The sequence below is a fragment of the Hemiscyllium ocellatum genome, chromosome 8 (genome assembly GCF_020745735.1).
Source record: "Hemiscyllium ocellatum isolate sHemOce1 chromosome 8, sHemOce1.pat.X.cur, whole genome shotgun sequence".
Taxonomy (NCBI): domain Eukaryota; kingdom Metazoa; phylum Chordata; class Chondrichthyes; order Orectolobiformes; family Hemiscylliidae; genus Hemiscyllium; species Hemiscyllium ocellatum.
Window position 1 is genome coordinate 89,652,021 of NC_083408.1, and position 27,270 is coordinate 89,679,290.

The 27,270-nt window shown below is 41.0% G+C and overlaps 1 protein-coding gene across 1 annotated transcript in view; it reads right to left on the reverse strand.

The window, feature by feature from the left end:
• Window positions 1–26,621, reverse strand: part of ppp2r5eb (protein phosphatase 2, regulatory subunit B', epsilon isoform b) — an 85,958-nt gene extending 59,337 nt beyond the window's left edge. The window contains exon 1 of the mRNA XM_060829343.1: window positions 25,790–26,621. Within this exon, the coding sequence (XP_060685326.1) occupies window positions 25,790–25,943 (154 nt within the window). The 5' untranslated portion in view covers window positions 25,944–26,621. The remainder of the gene's footprint in view (window positions 1–25,789) is intronic.
• Between the last annotated feature and the right edge of the window lie 649 nt (window positions 26,622–27,270).

The window sequence follows — 27,270 nt, forward strand, 5'->3', positions numbered from 1 at the left end:
TCTGGAACAATAAGCAAAAATAAAAAAAACGAAGTGGCATAGATTGTTAATAAAGTATTAATTTGATGATGAACAGTGACACAGGTGCAATAAATTATGAGCAGCAATTGGTTTGGGTGGAAATAAGTAGCAACAAGGGAAATAATGCCGTACAGAGTCAACATTGTATTGTAAAAGGAAATTCATGTTTGATAACTTTGCTTAGAGGCATGCTGGACTAATTGCCATATTATGTATTAGCATGGATTGAGAATTTGTCTTCTGGGTGTTAACATACTCAAGATCATAATCAAGTTTTTTGAAGTTGAAAGGAAAGTAATGAGTAGACTGTCACAGGGATCAGGTTGAGGCTCAATTTCTTACTATCTGTATTAGTTAATTGAAGCTGGGTGCACTTTTCAGAGGATACAATATAGGTGGGCTGAGCGCTAAGGAGTGAGCTAGGGCAGTTACCTCCAGAGGTAAAGGTCATGGATGAGCATGTGGGTGCTGAGGGAAATGGGGGTAAGAGGAAGTGATCTTATGGATGTTGAAATAGAAAATGTTCATGATTTTACTGGTATATGTTAGAAACTCATTTCTGGGTCAAATATAATGTTGGGGTTGCATTCAATTTGATACAACTTCAAACAACTGCCAAGGACAGGAATGGAGTCAATGGCGAGGTCAGAATTGAAGTCAACTGTTTCAGTCGTCGCAATAATTAATTAGAAATTTTGCAATAGTAAAAAATCAGAGCAAGGCAGCTTGTATGGTGCAGTCATGCAATGCTGGGGCAGAAATCAAACTGTTTAAAAAAAAACTTACATTTGCATCAATACCTTTAGCTTTTGCAGGTAGCAGTAAAAAATATGCTAGGATGCAGCATACTCCTGAATGATTGTGAAAGCTGTCAATAAAATTATCAGGACAATGAAATTTTAATTTTTAAAAATTAGCTATATAAACATACTTTCACTTCACAATAAATGCAAGAACTTTCAAAATGAGTCAGGAAATAGAAAATGAATTTTTTTGTTTTAAATGACGGACATTATGTTTGATTGTTAAATGGGAAATATTAATTTACCAGGTATTTGCATAAAGTCAGGTAACTGTCAAGGTTGCACGGTGGCTCAGTGGTTAGCACTGCTGCCTCACAGCGCCAGGGACTCGGGTTCAATTCCCGCCTCAGGCAACTGTCTGTGTGGTTTGCACATTCTCCCCATGTCTGCATGGGTTTCCTCCCACAAGCTAAAGATGTGCAGGTTAGGTGAATTGGCCATGCTAAACCGCCGTTAGCGTTAGGTGCATTAGTCAGGGGTGAATATAGGGTAATAGGTTTGGGTGAGTTGCTCTTCTGAGGGTCAGTGTGGACTTGTTGGGCCGAAGGGCCTGTTTCTACACTGTAGGGAATCTAATCTAAACTGAAAATATGCAACTTTTATGCAAGTACTTCAAAACCAAGCTGCACCAATGAACTGTCTGGATAATAATGTATTGATTCAAACCAACAAATAATCCATTCCAAAGGGGGAAAAAAACCAACATAACATGCAACTATACTAGTTTAGTTTTAGCATTCCAGCTACACCTAGAAAAATGAAACTAAACAGATGCAGTAATGTTCCATCACAGGAAAACATACATCTTAATCTGTTTAGGTGTGCTATGACAGAGCTCTGGAAAGGGTGGGACTTAAATGCAAGCCTTCCAGTTCAAAGGCAGGGAAACCACCATTGTCACAAAAACTCTTACTGTAGGATGACCTTGTAAGGCAATTAAACATTCTGCTCAAAACTGACTTGGTCTCCACTTGACACTTCACTACCTCCAATGCTTCAGCAACCGGTTGCAATTTGTCTTCCAAGTAGCTGTAACATGACAAATTCGATCTCAAAATCCTTATGGAGGAAAGAAAAGTTTTCAATGTTTTGACTTTGTTTGTTACTATTCAGCTGTAGAAACTGGTCTGAATTACTTTAGGTTAGATTAGATTCCCCACAGTGTGGAAACAGGCTTTTTGGCCCAACATCAACCCTCCGAAGAGCAACCCACCTAGACCTATTTCCCTCTGACTAACGCACCTAACACTATGGGCAATTTAGCATGGCCAATTCACCTAGCCTGTACATCTTTGGACTGTGAGAGGAAACCAGAACACCCGGAGGAAACCCACACAGACACAGGGGGAATGTGCAAACTCCACACAGACAGACAGTCACCAGAGGCTAGAATCGAACCCGGGTCCCTAGTGCGGAGGCTGCAGTGCGAACCACAGCCACTGTGCCGCCCCCTTACAATAACTAAACAGTTGCCAAGCTTTTAGTTCCTTAGTCTAAGGTAACAGCCATATCACTTGATTATTTTCATCATAACACTTTTTCAAAGTCAAAAGAGAAGTGTGGATTTGAAATGCAACTAAAGTAATAATCTTTCTTTTAATCTCCATGCCAAATTAATAATGTTACTTTTAAACAAATTAAAATTGTTCTATTGCAATTTAGATACAAAAAAAATGAAAAATGAACACTTCAGATTCAAACTTGAGGCTATTCAAAACTTGGTTATCAAGTGCCATTTGGCCAGTCATGCCATCCATTAAATCAGGCAAATCAGCTAAGTAGGTTTCAGTAAACATCTTATTTACAGAATTGGTCCTGAGGCTCATTTGGAATTCCATTCCAAATCACTTTAAAAGGTTACTGTTCTTTGATAAGCTCTTCAAACGCAAACTACTGCAACACTTAATACCTCTTATTCCAAATCTGTGACTAGTTTGTTTTTAACACTTCCTGGAGTATTGGTTATAAATACCAACAGCAAATTCAAAATATTATTCATGATGTATCAATTTTCTAAGATCTGTCTGAGAACTTTAGCAAAAACCATCTTACATAATCAGTGTTAAGGAAAATAAACACTATTTGTCCCTACTTAAGATGAGAGAAATAGGCATTATTCAGTAATCTACATCTCTGAACAAAAAATGACCTTCGGGCAAAACTTTATTCCTGTCAAATGACCAATATAAGGTATGATAATTTTTGGCATTTTCTTATTCTGTCCAATCAGAAGTAAATTCTACAGAGTGAGACATGCTTTCATAGTGGACGAATGTGGGTAGAATGAAAGCTCAGGTTTAAGAACCCCAACTCATAATTGCTTTAATTCTAACTTATCACGTATCACATTTTCTTTCAAGAAAAACGAAGTTGATTTTGTTTTTGAACCAATTTCTGAGATTCATAAAAAGAATGCTTTTGAAGGTCTTCCTTAGACAAATTCCACACTTCTGTTAGCTTTTGCAAATATAATTCTATTTGAAGCTCCTATTTACTCCACATCTGTGCAGCCCTTTGAGACTCCCTTCATAAGTGATTAGTTCCATTACCAAATCTCCGTTTGAAAATTTCAAAGTGACTCGCAGACTTCTTTTGTACAATAGAATTTTAGCTTTTTTTTTAAAAAAAAAGATTCTGGAGATAAATACCACCACACATTTCCTCAACTTTGAATTTTTTTCCTGATATACTTTTCAATGTACGAAAAGACTTGAAAGCCTTCTGAAGAAATCATATTGGACTCAAAACATGGATTTTTTTCCCCCCACAGATTCTGCTATTCATGCTGGATTTGTTCTTATTTCAGATTTCCAGAATCTGTGGTATTGTACTTTTATTAGAAGTATTTTTGAAGCATAGTTGTAATCTATGAAAATTCAATAATCCAAATTGCACACAAAAGGTCTGACAAAAAAAAGTTATGTCACAAGACCGTTGATGGACTTCAGTAAGGCGTTCGACAAGGTTCCCCATGGGAGACTGTTAACATGGTTAGATCTCACGGAATACAGAGAGAACTAGCCACTTGGATACAGAACTGGCTCAAAGGTAGAAGACAGCGGGTGGTAGTGGAGGGTTGTTTTTCAGACTGGAGGCTTATGACCAATGGAGTTCCACGACTGGGTCCACGACTATTCGTCATTTATACAAATGATTTGGATGTAAGCATAAAAGAGGTATAGTTAGTAAGTTTACAGATGACACCAAATTTGGAGGTGTAGTGGACAGCAACAAAGGTTACTTCGGATTACAACGGGATTTGATCAGATAGGACAAAGGCCTGAGAAGGGACAGATGTAGTTTAGATAAATGTCAGGTGCTGCATTTTGGGAAAGCATACCTTCACAGGATTTATACACTTAATGGTAAGGTCCTAGAGAGTGTTGCTGAACAAAGACCTGAGAGTGCAGGTTCATAGCTCCTTGAAAGTAGAGTCGCAGGTAGATAGGATAGCGAAGGAGGTGTGTGGTATGCTTTCCTTTATTGGTCAGAGTGTCGTCCCGCTTTCCCCCTCAGTCAAAGCAAAATGCTCAGAGACAATATAGTTTTACCTCCTTCACCTTTATTCTGGGCCCTGGAGGGGGAGAGAACGATCGCCTGTGCACAGAGCATGAGTTCTCAGTCTTCTCTGGAAGAGTAATTTATTAATTATATAGTCATTTTAAAGGGAGGAGCATCCAGATAAGGTGACATACATATTGAAATGGGTGACCGTTACAATCAGAGGCATCAACAGTAAAGATTAAGCCAGCTGCTCTTAAGCAATGAATGTTCAAACCTTAACTGGCTTCACAAAATGAATACTTTTCACCTTGTTAAACTGACCTTAATACTGAATGCTTCCAATATTGTTAAATGGCTCTACATAATGAGTGCTTTTCCACCTTGTTAACCCATTATCCTTGCTTCCAGCACCCCACTGTTAAATGCAAGTTCTTATCTGATCTGAGTTATGCTCAGCTGAACCTCCTGTTTGACAAAACTCAAAACTTAACTCTTTCCCTACCTGCTTACACCCTATATACATTCTCAAGAGTATTGACTGCAGGAACTGGGAGGTCATGTTGCAGCTGTACAGGACATCGGTTAGGCCACTGTTGGAATATTTCATGCAATTTTGGTCTCCTTCGTATCAGAAAGATGTTGTGAAACATAAAAGGGTTCAGAAAAGATTTACAATCATGCTGCCAGAGTTGGAAGATTTGAGCTATAGGGAGAGGTTGAATAGGCCGGGGTCTGTTTTCCCTGGAGTGTCAGAAGCTGAGTGGTGACCTTGTTAACAAAATTATGAGGGGCATAGATAGGGTAAATAGACAAAATGTTTTCCGGGATGGGTGTCCAGGAAAAGAGGGAATAGGTTTCGGGTGAGAGGGGAAAGATATAAAAGAAACCTAAGGGGCAACTTTTTCACACACAGAGGGTGGTGGGTATGTGGGAATGAACTACCAGAGGAAGTGGTGGGGGCTAGTACAATTGCGTCATTTAAAAAGCATCCAGATGAGTATATGAATAGGAAGGGTTAGGAGGGATATGGGCCGGGTGCTGGCAGATGGGACTAGATTGGGTTGGGATATCTGGTTGGTATGGACGAGTTGGACCGAAGAGTCTGTTTCCCTGCTGTATATCTCTGACTCTATGACCATCAGTTTCAAAAGGATAATTGATAACAGTGATTAGTGGTATAGAATATACAACTCCTTGCTTTACTTGGATTAGGACCACTGGAGTCCAATGTCCAGAGGGGACTGGAAAGACAGCAACCTCATCAGTACAGCACTCCTTCCCTCAAATGTCAGCCTCAATCATGCACTTAAAACCTTTGATGGGTTGCTGACAGAGATGATTGTGCTACTTTTGAACTACAATGATATCTAAAATCCCTTATAATTTGTTGTACACATCACCCCAATAAGCATCAAATCAGTAGCTTAAATAATATTTTTTCTTTTGATTTACTTTAACTGTCTACTCCTAGATCTTACTAACTGTCACATTATCCTGTGCTGTAATCTGTCACTACAACAAATCTTCTTCCCATGCTTCACTTGGCAAAACACCTCGATTTAGTTTCTCACTCAAATCTAATCAAAAAAAAAGAGCCAATGTATGGAAAATAATTTATTTTAGTCCCACTTCCTTAAAAAGGTCTAGATGCTCATGTAATCAAGATATATTATTTCTCAATGTTACTGTCTGGCTAAGCCCATTAAGTTTGTCAATGTCTTTTTCAGAATGAGAAACTGGCGGTAACTATTACTCGCCCGAGCATTGAAATAAGGTGAATGTGTGACACGGTGGGATACGGAGGGAATTGATGGGACCTTCTTGTGGCAGAGGGGTTGCATTCATCCCCAAGGACCAGTTGGCCTGGGTTCAAGGGTCATCTGCTTCAGAGGTGTGCAACAATATCTCTGAACAGATTAGGGTCAGAGTCATAGAGATGTACAACACAGAAACAGACTCTTCAATCCAACTCATCCATGCCGACCAGATATCCCAAACCAATCTAGTCCTATCTGCCAGCACCTGGCCCATATCCCTCCAAACCCTTCCTATTGATATACCCATCCAAATGCTTGTTAAATGTTGCAATTGTACCAGCCTCCACCACATCCTCAGGCAGCTCATTCCACACATGTACCACCCCCTGCGTAAAAACGTTGCCCCTTAGTTCTCTCATATCTTTCCTCTCTCCCCTAAACCTATGCCCTCTAGTTCTGGACTCGCCGACCCCAGGGAAAAGACTTTGTCTATTTATCCCATTCATGCCCCTCATGATTCAGTAAACTTCTATAAAGGTCACCCCTCAGCCTCTGACGCTCCAGGGAAAACAGCCCCAGCCTGTTCAGCTTCTCCCTATAGCTCAAATCCTCCAACCCTGGCAACATCCTTGAAAGGGTTCAGAAAAGATTTACAAGTTTCACAACATCTTTCCGATAGGAAGGAGACCAGATATCTTCCTTCCAACAGTGGGGTAACCATTGTCCTGTACAGCCGCAACATGATCTCCCAACTCCTGTACTCAATACTCTGACCGATAAACAAAAGCATACCAAACGCCTTCTTCACAATTCTAGCTACTTGCGGCTCCACTTTCAAGGAGCTATGAACGTGCATTTCAAAGTCTCTTTATTCAGCAACACTCCCGAGAACCTTACCATGAAGTGTATAAGTCCTGCTAAGATTTGCTTTACCAAAATGCAGCACCTCACCATTTATCTGAATTAAACTCCATCTGCCACTTCTCAGCCCATTGGCCCATCTGATCAAGATCCCGTTGTAATCGGAGGTAACCCTCTTCGCTGTCCACTACACCTCCAATTTTGGTGGCATTGCAAACTTACTAACTATACCTCTTATGCTCACATGCAAATCATTTTATACAAATGACGAAAAGAAGTGGACCCAACACCGATCCTTGTGGCACTCCACTGGTCACAAGTCTCCAATCTGAAAAACAACCCTCCACCACCACCCTCTGTCTTCTATCTTTGAGCCAGTTCTGTATCCAAATGGCTAATTCTCCCTGTATTCTATGAGATCTAACCTTGCTAATCAGTCTCCCATGGGGAACCTTGTCAAACACCTTACTGAAGTCCATATAGATCATATCCACTGCTCTACCCTCATCAATCCTCTATTACTTCCTCAAAAAGCTCAATCAGGTTTTTGAGACATGATTTCCCACGCACAAAGCCATGTTGACTATCCCTAATCAGCCCATGCCTTTCCAAATACACATACATCCTGTCCCTCAGGATTCCCTCCAACAACTTGTCCACCACCAACATCAGGCTCACCAGTCAATAGTTCCCTGGCTTGTCCTTACCACCTTTCTTAAAGGGTGGCACCACGTTAGCCAACCTCCAGTCTTCTGGCACCTCACCTGTGACTATCGACGATACAAATATCTCAGTAAGAGGCCCAGCAATCACTTCCCTTGCCTCCCACAGAGTTCGAGGGAACACCTGATCAGATCCTGAGGATTTACCCACCTTTATGAGTTAAGACATCCAGCACTTCCTCTTCTGTAATATGGACAGTTTTTCAAGATGTCACCATCCATTTCCCTACATTCTATATCTTGCATGTACTTTTTCCGCAGTAAACACGGATGCAAAATACTCATTTAGTATCTGCGCCATCTCCTGTGGCTCCACACAAAGGTAGCCTCACTGATCTTTGAGGGACCCTAGTCTCTGCCTAGATATCCTTTTGTCCTTAATGTATTTGTAAAAGCCCTTTGGATTCTCCTTACCTCTATTTGCCAAAGCTATCTCATGTTCCCTTTTTGCCCTCCTCATTTCCCTCTTAAATATACTACTGCCTTTATACTTGAAGAATTCACTCGATTTATCCTATCTATACCTGACGTATGCTTCCTTCTTTTGCTTAATCAAAAGCTCAATTTCTTTAGTCATCCAGCATTCTCTATACCTACCAGCCTTTGCTTTCACCCTAACAGGAATATACTTTCTCTGGATTCATGTTATCTCATTTCTGAAGGCTTCCCATTTTCTAGCCGTCCCTTCACCTGCGAACATCTGCCCCCAATCAGCTTTCGAAAGTTCTTGCTGAATACTGTCAAAATTGGCCTTTCTCCAATTTAGAAATTAAACTTTTAGATCTGGTCTACTCTTCTCGATCAGTATTTTAAAGCTAATAGAATTATGGTTGCTGGCCCCAAAGTGCTCCTGCCCTGCCTTATTTCCCAAGAGTAGGTCAAGCTTTGCACCTTCTCTAGGAGATGTATCCACATATTGAATCAGAAAATTTTCTTGTACACACTTACTAACTAATTGGACACATTAACCTATTTTTCTAATTAAATCTGTAAAGATATTAAGAGAACTGTGGTGGTCAATAAACTCTCCCCTTAAGGAAAAGATCTGCACCTTGATTACAATGTTGCTAACTGTCTTGGAATCTATTAATAATCAATATTTGCTCTCTACTTTCAATTTTCCTTTGTAAGAAGAATATTAAAAGTAAAGTCGCCATAGTCCAAACAGACCAAAATGACTAGTCTCTCATTAGAAGATGAGTGGTGGTGAGTTTAACCTGAGCATCACCACTCAGGTTAAGGTGAAGCAAGATTGAGTCGGCAGGACAGTCACAGTAACCTTAGTTGGTGTGGGAATTGACTGTGCTGTTGGCATGTATGCATTGCAAACATCTAGTCAACTGATCTAACTGACCATCCCTAACAAAAGGAAGGTTATAAATCAACCAGTTTATGTAACTTATGAAAAACCAGCTCTGAGAAAACAAAAGCTCGTCTTATACTAAAGTAGCAATAAAAGATACAAATCATCCAGTGTCAAAATATGAATTGCAAAACTCAACTAAAATGAAAATATTTGTTGTTAATTAAAATGGGTTTGGAAGATGTTCAACACTAATATCTACACAAATTAGATGTTGTTCATATTCCATATTAAGTCTAGGTGTTTTTCTCCAAAACGAGAGGGCATAGAATTAAGGCGAGAAGGGAAGATTTGAAGTGGACCTCAGGGGTAACATTTTCACGTAGAGTGGTGCATGCATGGAACAAGCCAGAGGAACTGATCAAGACGGGTACAGTTGCAACATTTAAAAGGCATCTAGATGAGTATTTGAATAGGAAGGGTTTGGAGAAATATGGACCAAAATGCTGGCAAATAGAGAGGAGGTCAGATCGGGATGCCTAGTCAGCACTGACACATTGGACGGAACAGTCTGTTTCCGTGCTGTCTGACCATGATTCTAATGCTTTTTCTCAAAGACAGCGAGATCATTTGCATTCAAGTAATATTATTACAAATTGTCATCTGGGAGTACAAAACAGTGTTGCTAAAAAAAAAGTTTTATCAAAGCTTTACAAGTTGCACTCAGAATATTTCACAAGAATACAAATCCAAAGGGTAAATCACACCTATCTTGCATAAAAAGAGGGTGCTGACTGGTTGGCAATTGGACTCTGATTGGCAGAGTTCGGTGTTCCCTCTAATTTTCTTATTGGCTGCACGGTGCAGGGCAGCAACATCGAAAACTGAACGTCAGTACTGCCATCAGCATGCCGACACCAACAGCTGTGCATAGAATATCAGAGCGGCTGTGCATGCACACCACTTAAGAAGGCAAGTTGATAGAGGCACTGACAAAGAATGCACCCATTAATGCTGATTGACAGTTAACAACCAGGCCGTGTTTAATTTTAAAACATGTAGTTTGATTCTGAACCAGCTATATCTTTTAATAAGTTGAAACTCAACATAAAGTGGATTTTAACCATTCACTGGTCAGAGCATTGATTCAGAAATTGTTCAGTTCTCAAGGCAATCTGGTTTAACATTTAACAAAGCTTCGGTGTTAACTGTCATCATTAATCATCTTCTGTTATTTTTATAAGAAATTCAATTCTGAGAACATTTGACAGATTTGTTTGCATATCAAATGTAGACAATTGACTCCAGAATAGATTTGAAGATAAACTGTTCTAATTAATATTACTAGAGTTTGGAAGTACGTTTGCTATGTGAGTCAGATGTTTCAGCACCCTACTAGGTAACATCTTCAGTGGGCCGCCAGGCGAAGCACTGCTGATGATTCCTGCTTTCTATTTATATGTTTGGGTTTCATTGGGTGGTAACGTCATTTCCTGTTTTTTCTCAGGGGGTAGTAAATGGGGTCTAATTCGACGTGTTTGTTAAGTGCGTTCTGGTTGGAATGCTACGCTTCTAGGAATTCTCGTGCATGTCTCGGTTTGACTTGTCCTAGGATGGATATATTGTCCCAGTCGAAGTGGTGTATGTAAGTATACTACTGAGAGGGTCTTGTTGTTTTGTGGCTAGTTGATGTTCACGTATCCTGGTGGCTAGTTTTCTGCCTGTTTATCCAATATAGTACTTGTTACAGTTCTTGCACGGTATTTTGTAAGTGACATCAGCTTTGCTTGTTGTCTGTATCCGGGCAGGGCTCGTTCGAGTCTCTGCATTACTGCTTCTGCTAAGAACCCTGATATTGGAGATCCCATGGGTGTTCCATTGGTTTGTCAATAGGTTGAAGGTGAAGTGTGAGGTAAGGCATAGGTCCACTAGCTTGACAAAATTGTCCTTGCTGATGAAGTTAAAGGTGTTTCGTGTACATGTCTTTGGGTCTTCTAATAGTGGAGTCAGTGTTTCCATGGCTAGGTTAACGTTGATTGATGTAAACAGGGCTGTTTCAAAGGAGACCATTATTTCATCCTGTTCTGTTCTACCTTAGTGTCTTTGATGGTCTTCAGGATTTCTTGGGTGGAGTGTTGTGAGTCTTCTACTAAGTGTTTTAGTCTTTGATGAAACTCCTTGGCCAACTTGTAAGTTGGTGTTCCATGGGTCTGCAGGAAACTAAAGAACCAAATAACAGTCCTCCACAAAAAACTTCAGAAATCTGGGGACATAAATAAGACCGACTTCCATAAAATGAAACCAGACAGATCCAACACACTACACTTCTTGGGATTATCAAAATTCACAACCCAGGAACCCCCCTCAGACCCATAGGCTCGCTACCTGGAACACCAACTTACAGATTGGTGTAGCTCCTTGCCCAAAGACTAAAACACTTAAAAGACTCACACCACTCCATCCATTCCACCCAAGAATTCCTGAAGACCAAAGACACCAAAATTGAACTGGATGTGAAATAATGGTCTCCTTTGATGTAACAGCCCTGTTTACATCAAATCGACATCAACCTGGTCAAGGAAACACTGACTTCATTATTAGAAGAACCAAAGATACATACACCAAAACACCAACTTCTTCAACAAGGACAGTATTGTCAAGCTAGTGGACCTATGCATGCCACACACTTCACCTTCAACAACACAACCTACAGACAAACCAAAAGAACACACATGGGATCTCAGAGGCAGTAATGCAGAGACTTGAACAAACAGCTCTGCCAACCATCCAACCCAAACTTTGGGTCTGCCACATGGATGACACCTTTGTCATCACTAAACGAAACAGAGAGGAAACCTTCAAGACCATTAGTCCCTTACTGGCATAAAATTCACTAAACAGGAGGAAAACAACAACTGCCATTCCTAGATGTCACAGTAGAGCAAACAGCCAATGGGGAACTTCAAACCAGCAAATACAGGAAAACACATACAGACCAAATATTGAACTACACAAACAATCAACCCAACGTCCATAAACAAAGCTGCACCAGAACATTATTTCAATGAGCCAACACAAACTGCAGCACAGAGGAACTAAGCAGAGCAGAAGAAAATCACCTAGATTGTGTATCCAAAAAGAATGGATATCCAATGAACACAGTCCGCTGATTTCTCAGCGGCAAACCCAAACAAGCAGACAAAACACATTCAGAAACCCTAGCCACTCTCCCCTATTTTAAAAGGCATCTCGGAAATGACTGCCAGACTACTCAGACCCTTTGGCATCATGGTAGCCCACAAACCCACCAACACACTAAAACAGCATCTAATGAACTTGAAAGATCCTATAAAGTCAACAAGCAAAATTAATGTCATTTACAAAATACTTTGCAAGAACTCTAAGAAACACTACGTTGGACAAACAACATGACCCTCTCTCACTAGTATCCTTATATACACATAAGGAAGGACACCACTTTGACTGGGACAACACACCCATCCTCGGCTAGGACAAGCCAAACAGAGACACGCACTAGAATTCTTAGAAGCGTGGCATTCCAACCAGAACTCTATCAACAAACACAGAGTTCGGCCCCATCTAGCAGCCCCTGAGAAGAAGAACAGGAATGCCATCACCACCCCAAAGAAACCCAAACATATGAATAGAAGGCAGGAATTATCAGTAGTGCTTCACCCAAAGGCCCAGTGAAGATGTTATCTAGTGTGGTGACAAAATGTCTGGAAATGAATCGTCCAGCTCAGCGAGCAAACCTACATCCAAAACCTCAACCTGAGCTACAAATCGTCTCAAAACTCGCTATTACCAGAGTCAGAATCATAAAGGTATGCAGCATGGAAATAGGCCCTTCAGCCCAACTTGTCCTTACTGCCCAGTTTTCACAATTAATCTAGTTCCATTTAGCTGTTCTTGGTCCACGTCCCTCCATATCGGTCCCATCCATGTACCTGCCCAAATGTTTCTTAAATGACAAAATTGCATTCACCTCCACCACTACTTGTGGCAACCTGCTCCAAAGACACATCATCCTGTGTGGAAAATATTGCCTTTTCAGATCCTTTTTATCTCCCCCACCCCCTCACTTTAAACCTATGTCTTCTGGTTTTAGAGCTCTCCCATAGGGAAAAGCTGTTGGCTCTCTATTTTGTGTCTTTCATGATTTTATAGGCCTGTATGAATGTCACCTCTCAATCTGCCACACTCCAGAGGGAAAAAAAAGTCCCTTATCCAGTCTCTCGTTCTAACTCCTTAAGTCTCCAGATAGCATCCTAGTAAGTCTTTTCTGCACTTTCTAGTTTAATAATATCCTTGCAATAGTAGGGTGACCAGAACCACAAAGTATTCCAAGTGTGGCTTCATCAATGACTTCTATAGCTGCAACAAGACGTCTCAACTTCAAAAAACTCAATGCTCTGACCATAGCAAACAAGCATGCTGAACGCTTTCTTCACCAATCTGTCTACTGTGACTCTACTTTCAAAGGAGCCATGAACCTATACCCCTAGATCTCTCTGCTCTAAACACACCCCGGTGTGTTATCATTGACTGTGTAAAGCCAGCCCTGGTTTGGCCTGCCAAAATAAAACACCTTGCATTTATCGAAATTAAGCTTCATCTGCCAATCCTCAGTCAACTGGCCCAGTTGATCAAGAACTTGCTTTACTCCCAGATAACCTTCCTCACTGTCCCCTTTACCATCAATCTTGGTGTCATCCGCAAATGTACTAACCATATCTAAATTCTTATCCAAATCATTTATAAAAATGACACACAACAGTGGATCCCTAGTGACACACCACTGATTCACAGGCCTCCAATTTGAAAAATAACTCTACCACCATCCTCCATCTTCTACCTTCAAGCCAGTTTTTTATCCAACTAGCTAACCCTCCCTGTATCCCATATGATTTAACCTTAGTTAAAAGTTATCTTGTCAAAGACCTTGTTGAAGTCCATACAGACATCACACTGCTCTCATCTACTTTCTTGGTCACCCCTTCAAAAAAAAAACTTAAATTCGTGAGAATCAATTTCCCACACACAAACCCATGTTGACTATCCCAAATGAGCCCTTGCCTCTCCAAATGCCTGTAGATCTTGTCTCCCAGAAACCCCTCTAACAACTTAACCACTACAGATGTTAGGCTCACTGGTCTGTAATTCCCAGGCATTTCCTTCCAGCTTTTCTAAAATAATGGCACAACATTAGCCATCCTCTAATCTTCAGATACTTCACCTGTGGCTTCATCAGGTTCCTGGTAAGATCACTTCATATTATGAATGCAAGAGCCCATTACATAAAATTTGAGTAAAATCATGATGCATGTTAATAACAATTTGGTAAAAGAAAAATAGTTCTATACTTTATAAACCAGTTCATATTATTAACATGCTTTGTACCTCCTTTAAGATAAAAGAGTCCATGTGTCTTTATATAGGGTATAGGTTTGATATCCAGATGTTTCATTACCTGGCTAGATAACCTCCAAGGGAAGCAAAGCTGTTGTCTCCTGCTTTCTATTTATATCTTTCTCCTGGATGGGGTTCCTGGGGTTTGTGGTGATGTCATTTCCTGTTCGTTTTGTGAGGGGTTGATAGATGGCATCTAGATCTGTGTGTTTGCTTATGGCGTTGTGGCTGGAGTGCCAGGCCTCTAGGAATTCTCTGGCATGCCTTTGCTTAACCTGTCCCAGGATAGATGTGTTGTCTCAGTCAAAATAGTGGGGGGTTTTTCCCCCTCAACTGGGACAGGCTAAGCAAAGACATAGAACATAGAAATAGAACATAGAACATAGAAAAATACAGCGCAGTACAGGCCCTTCGGCCCTCGATGTTGCGCCGACCAAATCCTACCTAACCTACACTAGCCCAATAACTTCCATATGACTATCCAATGCCTGCTTAAATGACCATAAAGAGGGAGAGTTCACCACTGCTACTGGCAGGGCATTCCATGAACTCACAACCCGCTGCGTAAAGAATCTACCCCTAACATCTGTCCTATACCTACCACCCCTTAATTTAAAGCTGTGTCCCCTAGTAACAGCTGACTCCATTAGCGGTAAAAGGTTCTCAGTGTCTACCCTATCTAAACCCCTAATCATCTTATACACCTCTATCAAATCTCCCCTAAACCTTCTTTTCTCTAATGAAAACAGCCCCAAGTGCCTCAGCCTTTCCTCATACGATCTTCCTACCATGCCAGGCAACATCCTGGTAAACCTCCTCTGCACTCGTTCCAATGCCTCCATATCCTTCCTATAGTATGGCAACCAAAACTGCACACAATACTCCAGATGAGGCCGCACCAGAGTCTTATACAACTGCAACATGACATCAGGACTCCGGAACTCAATTCCTCTACCAATAAAGCCCAGTACACCATATGCCTTCCTCACAGCACTATTTACCTGGGTGGCAACTTTCAGAGATCTGTGTACATGGACACCAAGATCCCTCTGCTCATCCACACTACCAAGTAGCCTACCATTAGCCCAGTAATCCATCTTCTTGTTACTCCTACCAAAGTGAATGACTTCACACTTAGCTACATTGAATTCCATCTGCCACCTTTCTGCCCAGATCTGCAACCTATCTATATCCCGCTGTAACCTGCCACATCCTTCTTCACTGTCCACAACTCCACCGACCTTTGTGTCATCCGCAAACTTGCTCACCCAGCTTTCAAACCCCTCCTCTAGATCATTTATAAAGATGACAAACAGCAACGGTCCCAAAACAGATCCCTGTGGTACACCGCTTGTAACTGCACTCCAAGATGAACCTAGTCCATCAACTACTACCCTCTGTCTCCTTCCAGCCAGCCAATTCCTAATCCAAACCTCTAATGCACCCTCAATGCCATACCTCCGTAGTTTTTGCATTAGCCTACCATGGGGTACCTTATCGAACGCCTTGCTAAAATCCATATACACCACATCTACTGCTTTACCCTCATCCACCTCCTTAGTCACCTTCTCAAAGAATTCAATAAGGTTTGTGAGGCACGACCTGCCCTTCACAAAACCATGCTGACTATCCTTGATCACATCATTCCTATCCAGATGTTCATAAATCTTATCCCTTACAATTCTCTCTAAGACTTTGCCCACAACAGAAGTGAGACTCACTGGCCTATAGTTACTCGGGCTGTCCCTACCCCCCTTCTTGAACAAGGGGACCACATTCGCTATCCTCCAGTCTTCTGGTACTATTCCCGTTGACAATGATGACATAAAAATCAAGGCCAATGGCTCTCTATCTCCTCCCTAGCTTCCCAGACGATCCTAGGGTAAATGCCATCAGGCCCAGGAGACTTATCTATTTTCATCCTTTCCAGTATTCCCAAAACCTCCTCCCTACATACTTCAAGGCCATCCATTCTAATCACTTGTGACTCAATATTCACACCAGCAACAGAGTCCCATTCCTGAGTGAATACTGACGAAAAGTATTGATTTAGTGTCTCACCAATCTCCTCCGCCTCCACGCACAACTTCCCACTACTATCCTTGACTGGACCGATACCTACCCTAGTCATCCTTTTATTCCTGAGGCCTGGCACTCCAACCACAATGCCATAAACAAACAGATGCCATCTATCAACCTCTCAAAAAACAAGCAGGAAATGACATCACCACAAACCCCAGGAACCCCATCCAGGAGAAAGATATAAATAGAAAGCAGGAGACAACAGCTTCGCTTCACTCGGAGGTCGCCACTGATGATGTTACCTAGCCAGGTAATGAAACGTCTGGATATCAAACCTACAGCTCAGCGAGCAAATGGTGGGCGGTACAATAGCAGTGGTTAGCACTGCTGTCTCACAGCGCCAGAGACCTGGGTTCAATTCCCGACTCAGGCGACTGACTGTGTGGAGTTTGCACGTTCTCCCTGTGTCTGCGTGGGTTTCCTACACGTGCTCCGGTTTCCTCCCACAGTCCAAAGATGTGCGGGTCAGGTGAATTGGCCATGCTAAATTGCCCGTAGTGTTAGGTAAGGGGTAAATGTAGGGGTATGGGTGGGTTGCGGGTCGGTGTGGACTTGTTGGGCCGAAGGGCCTGTTTCCACACTAAGTAATCTAATCTAATCCAAACCTATACCCTAAACCTCAACCTGAGCTACTAACCTTCACAAACCTTGCAAAAAAGGTCTTTATATATCAATTAATTAAACACATCTCTAAAAAAGGTACAAACTTACGTGACAGCAAGCCATACAAACCAGAAGCATGTGTTAAATTAGTTATATCCCAGCCAGAGTCCCAAGACTTTGCCAGTCTTACATTCCTGATTAATATCTAATAAAATGAATAGAAAATTTGAATGTGGGCAATGGGCAAGGAGGAGGTTTGGCTCATTGTTGTACCCAAAAGTCAAATACCCTGTAAACACAAAGAATGCTCACTTGGTATTGGAACAATGTCACCTTACCGCAGACAAACTTTGACTATCAAGCAGCAAATAAGTGAACGCTAGGAGTTATACATACACTGAGATTCATTGTAAAACATCGATGTAGTAGAGGACCCTATTTATGTGCTCAGAGGATTTGTATAATAATTTATCTATGGCTGCAACGACTAGGTAAATTTCTTTTAATTTCTAATCTGTACCCTGGTTCAAATCAAGGTCTAAATACATTAGATACAAACACCACAAAACCAATCTTTAAAATTGTCCAAATACTTTAAAACAGAACACAACTTCAAATGTTCATTTTAAACAATTATTAATAATCACATTAATAGTCTTAATTGCAGATGTAGTACATGAAGTACATGTAATAGAGAATGCCATACTTAAAATCATTAACTCTAATAGTGAACAATACAAAATCAACCAGACTACAAACAAAGTATAACCTTACAATTTTCTGTGACAGAAATGTTTTCTCAAGTGTATTTCTGCTGTTCGCACTGTTTCATTCAACCATAATCCTACTGAATGGCAGAACAGGCCTGACGGGCAAACAGCCTAATCCTGCGCCCAATTCATGTTCGCGAGATGGGCTTTTGCATTTACGATCTATCATTCAGTTCAAATGCAAATTTCCATACTCCTCAGCACACACTAAAATACATTTTATTGGATTTCTGGGTAAGGGATTTCATTTACAAGAGAAAGCCAAAAGTTCACTGCACTCTCAATTAGGAAATATCTGACTTACAAGCCAATCCTCTCATGGATTAGTTGTAACAATTTCTCCACTGAAATTTCAACACAAAGTTCTTTTAAATTGCATAATACTACACCAACCCAGAATGCAATGTGGTGGAAGGAAGTTCATTCTCGATCCCACCTAGGTTATCAGAAGAGAACACAAGCACAAATCCCAACCGTCGGCAGCACTACACAACTGTTGACCAGCTTAAAAACTGCAGGAGAGAGCAGGGCCAGTTGAAAATCAAAAGACAATAATTTTTAAAATATGCTTTCACATGAACAGTATCATAATAGCAAAGGAAACTTATTAGACCCATTAAATGGACACATCAGCAACATTGCAAACAGTTAATTTTATTTTCCAGCATAATAATAGATGTAAAATGCCCCCATTACCGATCATTGCTCTAAATTGTAGGTTCTTATCAATGAAGAAATCTAATAAAACTTAAATTCAATTTCAACACCTGCATTGATTGGTTGAAATCCTATGTCCAGATTTAATCTGGGCCTCTGGATTTCTAGGCCAGTGATAGAAATTCTATGCTACTGTCTTCCCATAGTCCTCTACATCTTCAGTCAAGTGCCCATTCCTCTTCTAATCCCACTGCATTTAAGTTTCTTGCTAACAGCTCTTTCTATTTGATCTTAAGCCTTCGACTTGTTACTCCCAGCTGCCCTACTTCCATTACTAACCTCATCACATTTCCTTTCTCTTCACACTTGTCTCAGCATCAACCTTAGTGCCTAGTTATTGTTCCCTTCAATGTTATCCACATTACTGTATGAACTGAAGATGCTGGTCTCTCCAACATCTACAAGATTCCTCCTTTGTTTCAGCAATACATTTTAAATCGCAAAACAATATTGTACTACTTCAAATGACTCTAACTAGAGCTAATCCACTGCTTTGTTTCTATTTTCATCATTAATCATCTGCCACAGATCCCACACACTGGACCTGCTCATGTTCCCCTTTTTTGCGTGACGTTTTTTTTGGTTTAAAAAAAAAACACTTTCTCTCATCTCTTGCCTAGACTCAAACTGTTGTCTGTAAATCAGTTTTTGATCGACTTATCTTCATATCCTATTTTCCAGTACTTTTTTCCAGGTCTCCAGTTATGTTCGTCATTCCCACTGGTAGATTAATTTCACCTGCTAATATGATTGACAACAGCATTTCCTGTCTCCTTGTTCAATTAGAACATCCATGACAATCAGGTAGAGGGAAAGGCTCAGTGCCAATCTTGGTGCATTCCAACTTCACATTCCTCCCATTCATCCCAGCAGCTACAGTATTTTTGGAGTGAACAGTCCAGATTTTTACTAGCTTTAAAGAACTTTTATGAGGCTGTAACTAATGAGGTAAAAGGGAATTGATATGGGATACTTGGATTTCCATAGGACTATGGTGCAGATAAAGAGATTCATACATACAGGTGGCAATATTAAATAGCACAGAGAATTGGGTCACAAACAGGATGGGAGCTAATGTATTAGTGCAGAGAGAATTGGATAATGGACAGAAAGAGAAGAATAAAAATAAATGAGTGTTTTCAAGTTGGCAAGCTGTAGCTTGTGGGAGTACTGCAAGGATCAGTGCTAAAACATCAGTCATTTACAATCTACCATATATACTTGTACAAACATTGAACTTTTTAGACTAAGGTTATATTTACAGGGTTGACTATTACATAGATACTACTTTTGAGGGGCTGAATTTCATGCCACAGTCTAAAATACCATATCATTAGCAGAAGCCCAATTCATCTCCAAATGAATAAAAACAACAACCAATTACAGTAAGCTGAGTGGAACACAGATTGTCACCTAATTCTGGCCTGATGCATCTTAAACTTTCATGCCAAATTGGTGTGAATTGCACAGCAAAACACATGATAGCACAAAAAAATTCATTTCCTCATTGTAACATTTGATTATTAAGGTATTATCGTGTACATAAATATTGATAATCTACAAAAAAAACTAGCATTGACTTTTACATGAGATACGGAAAATTCCAGAGTTTTTGGTCAAAAATAAGGGAGCGACTTTTACTTGAGTATATATGATATATTAGTGATTTAGACAAAGACTGAGCAAATAATGTAAGTTGACCGACCAACGGTAGGTGCAAGTGTAAACTGTGAGGTGGGCAAAAGGCTGGAAAGAGTTCAGTTAATTGACTGGGCAACAAGGTTGTAGAGAGAGTATGATGCAGGGAAGCATGAGGTTTTTCAGTTTGATAATTAGAAAAGCTGAATATTAAGAGGCATGACACTTATTAAATGGTGATGTGCAGAGAAACTTAGGTGTATCAAACAAATAAAGTTTGCTTGCAGTAGTTGAATGCTATTAGAAAGGTAAATAGCTTATTACTCTTTATTACAAGGTAGAAGTAGAAGAACAAGGCAGTCTTACTGCAACTCAATAGCACTATGATAAGATCACACCTAGAATGAAGGACAAAGTTTAGGTCTTTTTCTCCATGGTAAAATATTGATGGATATACATGCATGGAAAGTAGTACACTCTCCTTGAGTGACAGGTTGAGTAATGGTTCTGTTCGCCGAGCTGGAAGTTTTAATTGCAAACGTTTCGTCCCCTGGCTAGGAGACATCATCAGTGCTGTGGAGCCTCCTGCGAAGCGCTTCTTTGATGTTTCTTCCGGTATTTATAGAGGTCTGTCCTTGCCGCTTCCGGGTGTCAGTTTCAGCTGTCCGCTGTAGTGGTTGGTATATTGGGTCCAGGTCGATGTGTTTGTTGATGGTGTTTGTGGATGAATGCCATGCCTCTAGGAATTCCCTGGCTGTTCTCTGTCTGGCCAATATACCAACCACTACAGCAGACAGCTGAAACTGACACCCGGAAGCGGCAAGGACAGACCACTATAAATACCGGAAGAAACATCAAAGAAGCGCTTCGCAGGAGGCTCCACAGCACTGATGATGTCTCCTAGCCAGGGGACGAAACGTTTGCAACTAAAACTTCCAGCTCGGCAAACAGAACCACTACAACAAGCACCCGAGCTACAAATCTTCGCACAAACTTTGAACAGGTTGAGTAAGTTGGGCCTAAACACTGTCTATAAGAGAGGTAATCTCATTGAAACATATTGGAAAGTTGCTTCCCTGATTGGGGAAATCTAGAACATGCAGCTCAGCCTCAGGATTATGGGACAATCATTTTATTCAAAGAGGAGGAGGAGGATTTTTTTTCAGATGAATCTCTGGAATTGCCTACCTCAAGACTGCGATGCCCCATTTTGTTGAGCAAAATTAAAGTTGAAATGCAGATAGAGATATATTTAGACAGATTGTCTCTCTCAAGGGATATGGGAAGCAGACAAGAAAGGGAGCTAAGGTTAGTGAGCAATCACGATTACATTTAAGGGAGTGGTCGTCTTGAGGGCTACATGACATGACTAAAGTGGCAGCTTGGACCTTTGAAACTTTGGGGTCACAAGCATAAGGCAGCAATGGCCAACCTTTGCCCTTTTCCCCTCATTCTAAGGCAGGCTCTCTTCCTAGACAGACTATAACAGTTTAAGACTCAAAATTGGGGTCACACTGGGGGAAAAGTTTGGAAAGCACTGTTATATGGTTTACTTGTGCTCCTAATTCTTATGTTGCAAATTAGAAAAAATGAGTTCAGTACACTCCTAAATTACCTGGGTCTAATTTTTAGTTTGTATCTGCTTGATCTTAGTTACCCCATCAAATAAAATACTTTTGTTGCATCTACCTCAAACAATTTTAGTATGTTAAACAACTAGATCAGATTTTGAAACCATCTTCTATAAAGGCAAAACAAACCAAAGTTATGCAACTTTTCCTCAATTTAACACTCAAAACATTATTCTGATGAATCTGCATTGCACCTCAGCCATAATACCTTTCCTGAGGCATGCTGCCAGAACTGAATGCTGAAGTCAAGATATGACCAAGTTAATTGGAGACTCCCATTTTAACCACATATAAATACAACTGGTGACAACAAACTCATCTCATCATCCACTGTATGGCAAAAGAGACATCTACAGTATTAAGATTGAAATTATTTCGTATAAATTCTTTAAAAAAATCAAAGATTCAGAAAAGTAATTCTTCTATAATTAATCAATGTCCCAGCTTACTACCATTTTAATTAAGGCAAACTGATTATCAAGCATTTCACAGAACAGAGACATTACAGTGCATTAAAATAGTTTGACTCTGCCAAGATGACAGTACCTGTACTAAAAAGCGGATCCTTCTTGAAGAAAAAGGTATAATATTTAATACTGGTTCTCCTGTAGCCTGGGGTTATCCATTCAGAGCCTCAGGTGTGTAAACCAAAGTTCTGGTTTATTCTGGAGTAACTAATATCACCTGGTGCATTGTACAGGCAATCCAACAGTGGCACTATATCATCTTCCGATTACTTGCCCTCCTTTAACTTCCTAACCCAAAAGGTTGTAAAAGGAAGGAGTGATTATAATCACTAATTCTTGAAGTACTTCATTAGATGCCATTATTTGTGATTTTCAATCATGGTATTGATCTGTACTGCAGCCCTTTGTCTTCTATCTAGCATTTCCCAGCAATAAGAACACTCTTTGCCAAGAAAGCTTATGGCTAGAGATAAAAACAGAGGACACAGGAAAACAAAACAATCATTTGAAAAACTGAAGACAACAATTATCTACAAGTGAAATTTACTTTATGTTTGAAAACTGAAATCTAGCAGCATCTGTGAAGCCAAAGCAGAGCCAGTGATTTCCTTTTTAGACTCCTATGGTTATTGCACTAAATGTTAATTCTGCTTTCTCTGCACAGATGCTGTCAGACCTGCTGAGCTTCTCCAGTATTTTCTGTTGCTGTTTGCTTCCCATCTTAAGCATCCATAGTTCTTTGTTTTATTTACATTTACTTTATCACTTTGGTAAAACTTTAAAAAACAATTTAATTGTACTTATAATGAAGGATGGATCATACCATCTCCATGAGGAACAACACTTAAATGGACTTTTTAATTAGCAACTAATTAAGAAATGCAATGGTGCACTGGTTATAAATTCAAGATGATACTGAAAGTAGTAACAAAAATAAGGATTTAAATAGTACTCAAATTGCACTCATGACTGACAGTCAATTGATGCATTCAACTGAAATATGCCTTCAATGTTACCATCTTCTCAAACAAACAACTGATCAATACCTAAAATCAAAAATAGCACAAAGATGTTCTGCATGTGGGAATGAGAAAATACCAATACTTTCCATTTTAGTCAAATTTCCTAAGGATTAATTTCAAAAAGGTTTATTTGTTTAACAGTGGTTGTAAATTTTCAAACTCGGAGTATCGTACTGCTGCTTAAAAAGAGATATGCACGCTTGCAAGAGAAAAAAAATCTTATTTAAATACAAGCATGTGCACGCTTCCTAGATTTTTTTTGCTAAAATCTTTTTCCACTTTGAAGATCCGCTTTGAGTTATATGAACCAAGCTGTCCCAAATTCAGATGTCTGTCTGCACCTAGATAGATGAACTTGAAGATGGTAGAAATCAGGCTTAAGATGCTGAACTCAAAGAAAGTATAAAGCAACAAAAACTTGGTACAATTTAATCATTACCCAGTGGCAGTTAGCAGAAAGAGTGCACATAGACAGCATTTGACTTACAAGAAGTCACAATACTTCTTCCTTTGCTCCACCTCCCACCAATAAAATAGGTTGTTAACAATCTTAATTAGGTTGTGAAGAATTGCATATTAAATAAAAAGCTGAAGTAGGATCAGCATCCAAAAAATAATGCTCGTACAGCCTTTGGCAAAGATGGGAGCAAATTCTGGGGGAAAAGGGAAGTGGAAAAAATGTTTCTTTGAAATATCTTTACACACCAGATCTGGATCTAATTCAAGAATATATTCTACGATGAAAATATAGTTTTCTTTTCAACCATAAAAAAAGACTAACTCCAATCAAAACTGTGACAGTCAAACTTGTCTGTTTTACCACCAATTTCTAAGTGGTCTCCAAACTAAATGATTTAAAACTGCAAAATACCATAATGCTTAGTAACAATTTGTGAGAGACTATAATTCCAAACATCATTTCAACAATTAAGGAGAATAGAGCCAACTGTAGAATAGGACTTGCCCAATCATCATAAGTAATTTATTTTAATTAGCATATTTGCAAAAGATCTCACACACTTCAAGATTGCAACAAGAATGTATCATTCATTAGCTACTTTTTAAAAAATCATTTATGGGATATGGACATTGTTGACTTGGTCAACTGTTATTACCCTTGGACTCAGTGGTTTGCCAGACCATTTCAGAGTGCAGGCAAGAGTCAGTCACAATGCTGTGAATCTGGAGTGACATATGGATTAGACCAGGTAAGGATGGCAAATTTCATTCTTAAAAAGAATATTAATAAATCAGGTGTGTATTTACAAGAGTAAAACTAGTTACACAGTTATGATTAGACTAGCTTTTTAACTCCAGATTTTTATTGTGAAATTTTGAATTCAATCTGCCATAATAGGATTCAATCCCATATTCTTATAACGTTAATCTACAATTCTGGATTACCAGTCCAGTGGCATCTGCTGCACTACTGCATATAGAAGAATGCAATGCTACTTTTGGTTTTATTTAATGCTCATGTGCTCCTCCCTTTAATAATTGGAAAGTACAATACTCCGATCTTGCTGTAGAACCACAGCTTCCATCAAGTTTGAAAGTTCTCTCGGATAAAGTATACCTAGCTGAAAATAAACTTGGGAGGCTATTAGAATACCCATTGTTCACTCATGCATAGAATGTACTAATAGAGCAACTCACCTGATCAACTCAAGTTAATGTTACAGATTAACACAACTCACAAGTTATTAACAAATGAAAACAATATCTAAAACATGTATTTAAATCAGTACCCTTACAAGAAAACAGTTACAAAAGTCACCTCCTCTAGAGACCTTTGTTACTTCAGCAACAGGGAATGAACTGTGAAGTCATTGTCAGCTTGGCAACCGCAAAAGCTTTGGGTCAACAGGACAAGAGGGGAGTAACAATCATGTCCTTTACATTTGACCCAGCTTTAAATACTCAGCACAAGCTGCACAGAAAACTTGCAAACAACAATCGTGCAAAGAATTATAGTATTCTAACCGTAAAACTATGGGTGGGAAAGCGAAGAGAGTGGGGGGGAGGGGGGGGAGGAACCCATGCAAATTCCTGATCGCCTTCAAACTGACAAGTGCTCAGAAACAAAAACGGAAATTGCTGGAAAAACTCAGCAGGTCTGGCAGAATCTGTGGACCGGAGTCCAAGTAACCCTTCTTCAGAATATCAGAAGTGCCAGATACTGCCAGACCTACTGAGTTTTCCAGCAAGTGCTGTTTGATTTCCAACATCCGCAGTTCTTTGTTTTTTTTTAAATATAAGCCTGGTCGAACATTTTAGATCCAGACTACACAACAGACATGCTCCTTCTATTACAGAAACCTATCTGGCAGCTTTGTTATTTCACTGGTTCAATTCACTGCTTGAGAACGTATCAACCTCCAAAGTCAGGCACATTACTAATAAATATAAAAATCAAGAGGTAACATACTGAAATGAGGCAGGCCTGACCGTTCCTTACCCTTCAGCAGAGGCAGGGGGTTCAAGTCGACGGCTTTGCCTTGGATCTTGTACTGCAAGGAGCTGTGCGAGCGCTTTTGCTTGGACTTGCGGACGGACTTCCGAGAAAATCCGTCTACTTTCTCCACCGGCGAGGTGACGGTGGGCGAGGACATGTCCCCTCTCGACCGATCCGAGTCACCAGCTCACCTCGGGAGGGGCAGGGGGGGGGGGGGGGAGGATGTGTGTGGAATTGAGACAAGACAAACACAAGAGGCAGAGAGGGGCCTTCCCCACCCCCTCCTCCTCCTCCTGCCCCCCCTCCGGCCCCCACAAACACACACCAAGACAGAGCCGGGGTAAACAAGGGCTGGTCTCCTCCCCGCCTCCTTAAACCCCCACCCACTTCCCCCCCCCCTCCCCCAAAGTGCCAGGCCCGGATCCCGCTGCCGAGAGAGCTCCCTCCTAGGGGAGCCCGGCCTTGTGTCCAGTCCGTGTCCAGAGGGCCCGGGGAGGGGAAAGCGGTGGGAGGTAACGGGGCTGGGGAGGGGGGGTTAGGAGGCCGCCTCTCTCCTGTCCTCGCGCCGCTCACTTCATTAAAACCGCGGCTGAGGCCGTGCCGGCGGCACCGTGTGCTCTATGAGGGTGGGATCCTTCCTTTTGAAGCAGATAATATGTGAATAAACGGTCACATTCCTCGACTACACCGCCTGCCTGGCTGTGTGTTGATTTTGTGTCACCCTACCGCCCCCCCCTACTCTGTCTCTATTGTGTTCCTCCTCCTTTTGTGTCAGAGCCGATGGGCCGCCGCGTCCATTGCCAACATGGGGTGACGACCAGCTCCGCGCGGCTGGTAGGGGGAGGGGGCGGAGAGGGGCTGAGGGAAACGGGGGCGGGTCTGGCGGTTTGAGGGCGGGGCCACAACAATCCCGCCCCCTCGCGGATCCCCTCTCGTCCATTGGTTGGGGGCACTCCGCTTGCACCCCCGGGATTGGGGGTGCTGCCAAAAGGTCTGTTGTCAATCTGAATGACGTCATAGAAACGCGCGGTCTTGACTAGCCAATGTCAACGTCAATCGAAGAATCGTGCAACGCGCTGTTTATTCCGCGAGGGGAGGAGAGTCATGAGAATCCCCCACAGGCCATTCAGCCCATCCGGTCCACCGAAGTAGATTATATCCAGACCAACTCCATTCTCTGCTTTCTAATGGCTGACCCACCTAGCATGCACATTCCTGGAAACTATAGGCAATTTAGTATGGCTAATTCACCTAACGTCCACTTCCTTGGACACTGGGTAATTTAGCATAGCCAATCCACCTAGCTTCCACTTCTTTGGAGGATATCAGAGTACAGTACCCAGAGCAAACTTATGCAGATACCGGGAGAATGTGCAAACTCCACACAGGCAGTCGTCCCAAGGGTGGAAACGAACCCTGGTCCCTAGCATGGTAGGCAGCAGTGCCATTGTATGACCCCAAAAGGGTGGGAGGATTCCACTTCA